General features: G+C 52.1%; 1 protein-coding gene across 1 annotated transcript in view; it reads left to right on the top strand.

The window, feature by feature from the left end:
- The first annotated feature begins 333 nt into the window (after positions 1-333).
- The window catches only part of LOC103586116, a 37,729-nt gene continuing 26,845 nt past the window's right edge, over positions 334-11,217 (top strand). Inside the window, 7 exon segments of the mRNA XM_008567258.1 lie at positions 334-397; positions 1,367-1,726; positions 4,751-4,868; positions 6,130-6,182; positions 6,555-6,593; positions 7,074-7,174; positions 7,176-7,207. Coding sequence (XP_008565480.1) covers positions 334-397; positions 1,367-1,726; positions 4,751-4,868; positions 6,130-6,182; positions 6,555-6,593; positions 7,074-7,174; positions 7,176-7,207 — 767 coding nt within the window.

Here is an 11,217-nt window from a genome sequence, read left to right as displayed (position 1 = left end):
CAGTGCCGGGGTGTGGGGGTCAATCTCTAAGGGGACAGAGGTCCCCATCAGACTTGCTTCTCAAAGTGTGGTTGGGAAAAGCTAAATTTACACAAGGAAAGAGAAAGAAGGGACCAGGGAGGCAGGACTGAGAGGAGAGGAGAGAGAGAGGCCTCCTGAGCAGAGACACCGCCCCCAGCCCACGTGACCCTGGGAAATGCTCCACCCTGGGAGGAGGCTCAGCTCAGACAGAGGAAGGACAGCAGAGCTGACCCGTCCCAGCTCAGTGCTGTGAGCATTTCTGGAGCCGAAGCTCTTCTCCACAGAGGGAGGACAGAGCAGGCAGCAGAGACCATGAGGCCCCCCCCAAACCCTCCCCGCAGAGGGCGCAGCCCCTGGCAGAGCCTCCTGCTCACAGGTGAGAGGGGAAGGTTCCCTGCGAGTGGGTGGGAGGATGGGAGCACAGAGACTGGCTGGGGTGTCCTGGGAAGGACACGGATCTGAGAGAGAACATAGGGATTCCATTTGGAGGCTGCAACAGGATCCTCTCAGTGAACTCGAACTGGTAAGGGGCATAAAAATCTCAATGGTTCTGTTTTCCAAGTTAATCTTCACGGGCCACTTCACTTTGAGAAGTGATAATAACGACTATGTCAGGATAACAATCCAAATAAAAACAACCAGGGAATTCAACAATGTCCTCAGCCACCGACCTCAGAAATTGACAAACACCAGGATTTACAGGACCACGGGAACACTCATCAGTTCATCCACAGGTATCTGCAGCCTGTTCCCAGCACTGGGTACAACAAAGATCACACAAGGCCCTGCCCTCACGGAGCTCACCCTGTAGTGGGGAGGAAGACAGACAAGCAAAGAGATCTAGAAGGTGAGGTCAGGGGTTGACAAGAGCCATGGAGGGAACAGGGCAGAGAAGGGTCAGAAAGTGACCCTAGAGGAGGAGGTCAGGGAAGTTGTCTCCCAAGGACGCCCTGAATATGAGCAGGGGTCTGAGGGCAGTGAGGGGTGATCCCTGCAGAAACTGGGGAAGAGTGTTCCAAACAGAGGGAAGGACAAGTTCAGAGGCTCTGAAGGAATGGAGGTCACGCTGCTGACCTTGACCAAGTAGGAGACACACTCACTTGCACACACACACACAGATGCCCAGATGCATATATACATATACACACAGAGACCTACAGAGACATATGCACACACATGCACACATACAAACAGACACACACACACTCACAGGAATACACACTCATACACACAGATACACCCCAAGGCTGAGGGAAGAAGAGATCTGCTCAGGACCAATAGCCTCAACTTTCCATCCCAATATAGAGGCTCCAGTATTGACTGATTTTTCTCTCTTCCCTCCTAGTCTCACTTGTAACCTTCTGGAACCTGCCCACCACTGCACAACTCACTGTTGAATCAGTGCCGTTCAATGCTGCTGAAGGGCAGGATGTTCTTCTACTTGTCTACAATCTCTCAGATAATATTAAATCCTATTTCTGGTACAAAGGAAAAAGGGTACATGATATCTATCTGATTGCAGCATTTGTAATAGACACTCAAGTAAATATTCCGGGACTTGTATACAGTGGTCGAGAGACAATACTCCCCAATGGATCTCTGCTGTTCCAGAATGTCTCCCTGGAGGACACAGGATACTACACACTACAAACCATAGATGCAAATTTCAGCACTGACCAAGTATCTGGACAGTTCCGTGTACACCGTAAGTGATTCCTCTACTACCTCCGGGTGTTGGGGTGGGGTCAATTCTACTTCACACACACAGGACTGTCAGGACAGGACTGTGTCCACTCCCCCCTTTACATTATATCCCATGTTGGAGTTTGAACATTTAGTACAGGACACAAACTGTGGAAACAAATCTCGAAAGATCAGAATTCCTTTCCCAAATCCAGACCCCACAGACTTTCACTGCAGAGAGGACAGTCTGATGAGGTAACTCAGCAGAAGGAAACCAGTTTCAGTCTAGCCCTCCTCACCACTCCCTGAGAACATGACCCTGAGAAAGACCCTGCAGGACTCAGTCAGGGCCTGGCCTGAGGGCTCCCTGGGATCCTCACAGAGAAGCTCAGCCCCGGGAAGCCCCAGCCCCTAAATCCTGTCCCAGAGCTCCTGACTCCAGGTGACCCTGGGAAGCCTGTGGACAGGGCTGCACTTTGGCCTACTGGGCAGGGCTGACTGGGAGCAGCAATTTACCAGCTGCCCAAGTGTCAAGATCCTGGAGCTGGTCACCAGCCAGGGCTCAGCGTCAGGAGCCACATCTGGGCAAGGGCAGAGCCCAATCCTTCTCCTGAGACTCCCCATGGAGACCACAGATGGACAAGTTCCCAAAGCCATTAGCTGGCTTCATGAGGGACTAAGGAGACACCTAGGGGGGTTGGGGGAGGGACAGAGGAGAGAAGATGCTTCTGGCAGCTCCTTGTCCCCAAGGGATCCAACCCCAGGAACCCTCTCTTGGAGGCAAATAATAATAGATGCTGTTTATTTGGGCAGCTCCTTTATACCAAGCTTTAGGTCAGATTATTGTGAATATTTTAAAGTTTCTTCACAGAGATCATAGCAAGCCAGATGCCATTTACCATTTATCCTATTTTGCTAAAGAAAAACGGAAGCTGAGGAAATGCAGTCACTGAATCAGGAACACACAGACCATGGGTGGCAGATCTGAGGCAGGTCAAGGTCTGTCTGCAGCCACAGCCCCATCCTCTCCTCGACCTGGGGCCTTATTAGGTGTTTACAAACCCCAAGACCAGCTGTTGGTTCAGATCCTTTCTTCTTAGGCATCCACAGCCTGGAGGGGCAGGTTTTGATCTGAGGAGGGAGGAGCAAATGAAGAGCCAGTGCTGGAAATGTCCAGGCTCCCTCCTCAGGCGGCTGACCCACGCCCTCCCTCGCTAGACGCGAAATCATCTGTTTCCTGATATGTTGGTGTCACTCCCATTGGAGGATGAAGGAAAGGGCTCTGCTTTCTCACTGCCCACTCCACACCCTGCACCAGCACAGGACCCCATGTGTGACAGACGCGCATTAGTTCTCTGATGATGGATGGAGGGAACGCATAGTGGATGGATGAATGAATGAATGAATGATCCATAATCTCTCCTGAGACTGGAATCTGCATGCAGAATCCCAGGGGGTGCTGGCATTACCGGCTCCCTGCCCCTCCAGGGTTTGAGACCCATGTTCTATCCCTCTGACCGCCTGTTCCTAAACCTCCCGGGGGAAGCTGATCTCATGTGACTCTGGGGCTGCTAGGCTGTGGCAGGGTTTTTAGAGGAGGAATCAGTCTTGGCGGAGCCCCCACACTTTTGCTTTGAGACCCTCCACCAGGTTCTCACAGTGAATATTGGATAAAAATGTCCTCATGCTTCCTGCAGGGGGAGGGGTCCAGTCACCATTTTAAATATGCCAGAGCATCTGTTCTCCGTAGTCAGACCTGCCCTTAAGAGGCAGGTGTATTTTTAAAAATTAGTTATTTTACCAGAGCCTAACCTGCTGAGATTTTAACACAACCTGATGACCTGGAGGAAGGGAAATACCCAACCCCCATCCAGCCATCATGTCCCACCCAAGGGGGTGAAAAAACTGAGAAGCACACGTGAAGCACACGTGAAGTTCACGGTCCAGGGGCACAGACCTAATGATAGGTCTATGGGACATTTGCCCTCCACCACACCTTACCACCACACCACTAAATGCCTGCTTACCAAAGTCTTTTTACTGAGGACATCATGTCTGGCTGTCAACAAAAAATGACAAAGCATGCTAAAAGCGGAAACGCCATTTGAAGAGACAGAGAAAGCATCACAACAAGACCTAGATATGGTAGGGATGTTGGAATTATCAGACTGAGAATTTAAAACAACTCTGATCAATAAGCTAAGGGCTGTAATGGAAAAAGTAGTCAACGTGTGAGAACAGACAGGCAATGTGGACAGAGAGGTGGACATTCCAGTAAAGAACCCAAAGAAACGCTAGCGATCAAAAACACTGTAGCACCTGGATCGCAGGGTTGTTTTGAGGGTGTTTGTTGGGAGGTTTGTTAAAGCACTTAGAAGAGGGTCAGACACAGAGTCAGGGCACAGTCAGTGATATCAACCAGTAGGCTTCCGTTTAGTAACACTGTTGTTCTTGGCTGTAAAATCAAGCGGAACTTGGTAAAAATTTGGTTTTATCGTTTTCCAGCTCTGTAATCTTCCTTGATGTATTTAAGCACTAAATGCCTTAGATTTGTCATCTGCAGAATGGGGATGACAGCGCCTCGTGGTGGTGGAAGGATCAGATGAGATGTGGGTAAATTCTTTCCGACTGTGCCTGGCACATAGAAGTCACCTGAAAGCAGCCGAGTAGTATTAATGTCAGTAATCAGCATTGAGCTGACAGGTTAGGGCCTGCCTTCTAAGACTGTCATGTGATGGAAAAGAAGAAACAGAGGGAAGAGGCATAACGTGAGAGGAAGAAGAATTAAAAGGAAAATGCAAAGGACGTGACCCTGGACACTTACGGGAGAAGGTGAAGAGTCAGAGCAAGTCCAGGGTTTCAAAACAGAATGAAGCAGCCACTTGCAGTGGCAGAGTCGAGGACGTTGTGATGTCGACACGACAAACCACACGCAGACTCGGAGGCATTTCCTTCCTGCCTTCCCGGGCCCCATCTCTCAAGGCCCCCCATGGTTTCCCCTGGAATAGACTTGGGCCTCCGACCCTTTCTCTTCTCCTTTCAGCAGAAGCAAATGCCCCCGGCCTCCCTGTGGGAACCATCACCGGCATCGTGACCGGGGTCCTGGTCGGGGTGTCTCTGATGGCCGCCCTGGGATGTTTCCTGCTCCTCACAAGGACTGGAAGGTACCATGGCTGTCCGCCACCCAGATGCCCTGTCCCCGGGCTGCCCCAGGCCAGGAGGAAGCAGACCCCGTCCTCGCATTCTGGGTCTGGCTCTGCATGGCTTCCCGACTCCCCTGGATCCTTCCCTCTCATCCCATCTGCTCCTCCTCAACCGCTGCTGACCCTGGGCTGCTTCCACAACAGCCTCCTCCTCCTCCTCTATGAATTAGGCACAATTAGGGACCCAGCCCTTCGTGTTGTCCATGTTCCCTCGCACAGCAAGCCCACAGCACTGCCTGGAGGCAGTAAGTGCTCAGTAAACGGCACCTCCTGTTGTTTATTTCAATCCCCCACCCAGTGAGGGGGATTTACAGGCTCAGGGTCTGAGGGGTGGTCCTGACCAAGGTCCCACAGTGGAGAGTGCAAGAGCCTGGACAGGCTGGTGGGGTCAGCAGCCCCCACACAGCTGGTGCATTAACCACAGCCCCCAGTGGGTGAATCGGGGAGGGGCAAGCCCACAGCACTGCCTGGAGGCAGTAAGTGCTCGGTAAACGGCACCTCCTGTTGTTTATTTCAATATCCCACCCAGTGAGGGGGGATTTACAGGCTCAGGGTCTGAGGGGTGGTCCTGACCAAGGTCCCACAGTGGAGAGTGCAAGAGCCTGGACAGGCTGGTGAGGTCAGCAGCCCCCACACAGCTGGTGCATTAACCACAGCCCCCAGTGGGTGAATCGGGGAGGACCTGGGCCCGGCCAGGATGGCAGGACCTGGAATGTCCTTTATGTGTCTCTTGCCAGGGTTGGTGGAGATAGAGGACAGGGCCACTGTCACATGTCAGCACCCACTGGCCTGAGTGGAGGGTCTGGCCACAGCAGGAACACCAAGTTTAGGAGAGTCTAGGACACATTCGGCTGTCCAGGGTCCTGCACACATGGCTGGCCCTGCTTTCCTCCAAGGGCCTTGACCTTGTACTCAGTCAGACCCTCAAGGTTTGACTCCTTACCTGGGTCCTCCATCCCTCTCCTGGGTCCTGGCATCAAAGATCTCCTGGGCTCAAATATGCCTTAGGGCCCTCCCCCTCTGGTCCAGGACAGATGAGGCCTCTCAAGGCCTTTCCTCAGCCCCCTCTCCTGGGCCCTCAACCTCCTACCACAGAACTGAGGCAGGAGGGGGGTCTCCATGCTCCTCCTTGGAAATAACGTTCTCCTTTTGCCCCTGTTCTAACTCCAGAGTTGTGACTTTTAACTCTGAACCCATCACAAATAAGTCTGACCTCTCCTAGGACCAGCGTCCAGCGTGACCTCAGAGAGCTCCGGCCCCCAGCGACCAACCCTGGTGAGCACCTGTTTACCCTGGATGTGGATGAGAGCCCTTAGGTCTGCCCCACCATGTCTCCCACTGCCAGTCACTCCACCCCAGGGGCCTCTAACCCTTTCCCTGGGGCTTCCAGGAGGCTTCTCATAAAACACTCAGCACAGGGGATCCCATTGGCCAGGTCAGCCCTGATATGTGGGGTCTGGGTCACGAGTCACCTCCTTGGCCTCACTCACTCACTTGGCCCCTAAAATGGCTGGACCATCTCCCACCCCAATAAATGCTCCCTCTCTCCTGATTCTCCAGGAGCTGAGGACCCCCCAGGCCCTCCTAGATGAGGGGGCCCAGGCTCTTCGTATACTTTAGGTTCTAACTCCTGTCTCTGCTCCCCAGGCCAAGGTCCCTCCAACAGCTCCGCCTCGCTGGTAAGCCCATCCCCTCCCAGCACCTTCATACAGGGGATTCCAGCTGTGCAGGCCCAGGGCAGGGAGACTGTCAACACTCTGGCCCAGCACAGGACACCCACCCACAGAACGGCCAGGAAGAGGTTAGCCCAGCTCTGGTTAGTAACTAGGTCTTCTATCAGGGGCAGGACCACCCATACCCTATCCTGAGCCCACTTTGGGTCCCCTCCATTGGCCTGAGGAGATCCCTGGAGTCTGGCAGGTGCAGAGTTGATGCTGGGAGCATCTATCATGGTCCCAGGTTACAAGGATGTGGGGTGGATGCAGCTAGGCCAGGGATTGGGTGTTATGCCCAGGCTTGGATGCTGGGGCCCAGGAGGCAGAGCTGGTCACTCTTGAAGGGAAATGACTGAACACAGATGCAGGGAATCAGTTCTGAGTGTCAGAGACAAGAACCTTCCAGGCCTGGCCCTGGCACCTCCCTCCCCATCGGATCCTGATATCTGATCTCTCTCCCCTGCCCAGGACCCTTTACCCGGCCCCAGGGCAGCTGTTCCCATCTATGAGGTGAGTGTGGGTGATTAATGTTCTGGTCTCACAGGCCCAAGGGAGACCCAGGATCTGCCCCCACCCCACACCTGTGTGAGATTTGAGTTTCAGGAAACAGGAGAAAATGGGAACGGGGGGTGGGGAGGACAAGAAGGAGGGGCCTGGGAAAAGAAACCTTCCTGAGCACAGCCAGATTCAGCCACAGAGCAGCCATGGGTGGCCCAGAGCCTGGGAGACACTGGACCAGGCTCTAAGGAGGCCACAGGGGTCAGAGGCCTCTTCTTTCTTTTTGCAGGAATTACTAAACCCTGACACAAACATTTACTGCTGGATCAACCACAAAACAGATGTGGCTTCTTAGTTTCCTCCAAGAACTTCTTCTTATGGGCTGAGGGAGGGTCCCCCGAGACCCTAGACACCGTGGAGGGGTCAGGACATGGAGCCTGGCTGGAGAACCAGCTCTGAGCCTTGAGAAGTCTCTGGGACCTTGGGCCGGGGCTGGGGGTCCCTCCTGGATTTCTGGAGAGTCAGACAGGCTGTCCTGGGTTCTGGATGGGTCAGGACAAAGGCCTCCCATCCCACCAGGAAGTAAGGAGCATCCAAGAAAGGTAAATGGGCCTGTGACCACTGCCCTCTGCCCCAGATCACCTGGAAAGGATCTGAATAAAGAGGATCCTTCCCTTCGTTGGCTTTTTTCCTGCTCATGGGAACTTAGCAGAAATTCACCTGAAAACTCCAGGTCTAGTCCTGCCTGTGTCACACAGAGAAAATATCATCTCTAAGTTGTCCCCATTCCAGTCTCTCCTCCCTGGGAGACAGGAGTTGGATATTGGGAGTGGGGATGGGGTGGACCATGTGCAGGAGAAGTTGAGGTTCCTGCCCCTCCTGGACAGTGATCAGTTGTCCTCATTTCTACTGCAGGGATCCAGGGTGCCTGGCCCTGGACACTGGGTTCCTCCTCTGTCTCAAAGGCCAGAACTCAGGAGATCTTAACCCTAAGAGGACACAGAGAGTCGCTGTCAGAGTAAGCAAGGTGGGCACAGACCCAGAATCCAGGCCTGAGCAAGGTCCTCCCAGGCACTGCCCAGGACCTCCAGCCCCACACCTCCCGTCAGTTTCCACTTTGCTCCTGATGACGATCTCACTGAAACAAGCCTCCTCTTCACACAAGAGTGTGCAGGGCAGAGGCGCAGCACTCCCCCACCTAAAACTCACCCAGGCCCCCCAGGCAACAGGACTGGCTATGTCCTCCTTCAGCTGTCCCTCAGGCAGCCCTCCTGCTACCCACGCCCCACCTGCAGCTTCCTCCACACAGCTGGACCAGGAGTTCTCAGTCCTTCCCTGAGAGCCCCCAGGAAGGGTGACGTCCTCATGTAGCTCCATTTGGATCAGGGGCCCACATTCTCACAAGCAAGCAGGTCTGGACACTGAAGCATAAAGAACAGTTCACGAGGATGTTCTGCCATCGCCTGAGCATTGTTTGTCATGAAATGAGAGGTAAGAAAACCCGCAAAGTTTCACATCATGATTGAGCTCTAAGTCACTCCTTCTCCCACATGGACACATTGTTAGATTAGACAAGATGACGCCTCTTAGTTTCCTATCGCTGCTGTGACAAATTACCACAAGTTTTGCAGAATAAAACAACACAAGTCAAAATACCCACTTGGTTGCATTATTTCTGGAGTCTCCAAGGGAGAGTTTCCTCACTTTTTCAGCTTCTGGAGGCCGCCTGCCTCCTTGGCTGGTTCTTTCCTCCATGTTCAAAGCCAGGCCTCTTAGTTTCCTATCGCTGCTGTGACAAATTACCACAAGTTTTGCAGAATAAAACAACACAAGTCAAAATATCCACTTGGTTGCATTATTTCTGGAGTCTCCAAGGGAGAGTTTCCTCACCTTTTCAGCTTCTGGAGGCCGCCTGCCTCCTTGGCTGGTTCTTTCCTCCATGTTCAAAGCCAGCAGTGCAGCACCTTGAAATCTCTCTGTGCTCTGCTTCCACCCTCGCATCTCCTCCTCCTTCCCTGACTCTCCTGCCTCTCTGTTTCTCTTTAAGGAAGAGACCCTGTGATCATATGGAACCTGCATGGATAAACCACAATAATCTCTCAATCTCATGATTCTTCATTTAATCTGCAAAGTCTCTTTTACTATGCAACATACTCACAAATCGCAAAGATGAGGATGTGGACATATGTGAAGGGCCATTGTTTTGTCCACCACACCTCTCAAGACTTTTTTTTTTTTTAAGATGACCAGTAAGGGGATCTTAACCCTTGACTTGGTGTTGTCAGCACCACGCTCAGCCAGTGAGCGAACCGGCCATCCCTATATGGGATCCGAACCCACAGACTTGGTGTTATCAGCACCGCACTCTCCCGAGTGAGCCACAGGTCGGCCCAAGACTACTTTATCATCATCTTTCACTACCAATTGCACGTGAGCACCTGGACAGGGTCATCCTGACTGTGAAGTTTGTCATCCTGACTGTGATGTTTGTTCCAGCAGTGGCGTTCATCGTAGCTCTAGGTCCTGAGAGAGGGAGATGAGGGGTACCTCACACTCCCAATACACCCCCGCCCTTTCTACTTGGTAATAATGCTTAGTTGTTAACAGCAAAAGAACGCAGAAGTGACCAGAAGATCACAACTCCCAAGCCCTTCTGCAGTTCGTGGGCGTCAGCACCATGGACAGTGTCTCAGGGAGGCTCGTTCTCAGCGGCTGCAGAAAGGAGGATACAGAGAAGGGACTGCAGAAAAAGCCTCCCTTTTCTTTTCCTTTCTTTCTTTTCTTTTCTTTTTTTTTTTTAACTTTTCAGAAATGTATTTATTATTAAGATTTCCCCTTTTATATGCCCTTTCATAGCATCTGTTTATTTGCCCTTTTTAAAATTTGATTATATATGTGGGTCATAGAATCGATTACCAATAGATGTGTACAATGTGTGGTGATCAAATCAAGATAATTAGTATACTCATGTTTATGAAATGTAATCAATCTTTGTGACCCTTAACTGGTCTCTTGCCAAATCTCCTCCCCCTCCCCTTTCCCACCTCTAATAACCACAGTTCTGTGCTTGGTATCCTTTTTTTTTTTTTTTTTGACAACAGAAATACAGAAATTTATTTTCTCACAATTTTGGAGAGAAGAGGACTGAGCATAGTCAGGGTTGTTTTATTCTAAAGCCTCTCTCCTTGGCTTGCAGATGGCTGTCTTCTTCCGATGTCTTCACGTAGCGCCTCTGTGTATGCACACCTGTCCTTATGTCTCTATCTCTGTCTCTCTACCCATTTCTAGTCTGCCCAAGAGAGATGCAATGAGTGACAATGTTGTTAGAGACAATCTGATTCTTCTCTAATTTATAAATTGTGAGCCCTTTGCACGTGACTGGACGTTAGGGTTGTTGGCACATCCACTGCAACTCCCTGCATGGCTGATGCTGCACCCACAGTGTGGCCTCAGAGAGGCTCAGAGCCTGTTCTGGCCTCTTGGTGAGTCTCCTGCCCCTGCCTCAGGCCACTGTCTCTGCCTACAACGTGGTGGGGACTTTTCGTGACTAATTTCTGATGCTGGTGCCTGACCACACCCATCACCCAGACTGGAGCACCTCCTGAACATAGCATTCTGCTCCCAGACTCCCAGCTGATCCCCCAGGAAGATGGTCTCAATTGATCCCCTGGGCTATTCTACCAGCTCCTCCAGGCCAGGACTCATGCCTGGAGTTAGAGGCTTTCCCATCTTCCCATCCTTCCCACAAGGCAAATGAAGTCCCACAAGGCAAAATGAAGGGACAAGTGCGACCTGAAGATCCATCTCTCAGGGTAGGGCCTGCCTTCCCCAACAGAAGAGAACAGACTTGAGTCCTCACTGTCACCCCCATTTCCTCTTTCCCATCATGTCCCATCCACAGAGGCAACTCTGATCCAACAGACCCAGCCCTGCCCTTCCAGGGGCGCAGGTCGACTCCATCCAGTGTCCCTCTCAGTCCCACATTCAAACCACCAGGAGGGCCATCGTAAGTGTCACCTGGGCACTAGGGAGGCTTCTGTGTCTTGGATGTGAACAGACCTCTCCTCACATCCTGCATCTAAGCAGCCACCTAGGTC

Source organism: Galeopterus variegatus, unplaced genomic scaffold (genome assembly GCF_000696425.1).
Source record: "Galeopterus variegatus unplaced genomic scaffold, G_variegatus-3.0.2 Scaffold306, whole genome shotgun sequence".
In the NCBI taxonomy this organism is placed as follows: Eukaryota; Metazoa; Chordata; class Mammalia; order Dermoptera; family Cynocephalidae; genus Galeopterus; species Galeopterus variegatus.
Note: the sequence above shows the minus strand (reverse complement) of the source record. Positions and strands in the feature narration are given on the sequence as shown.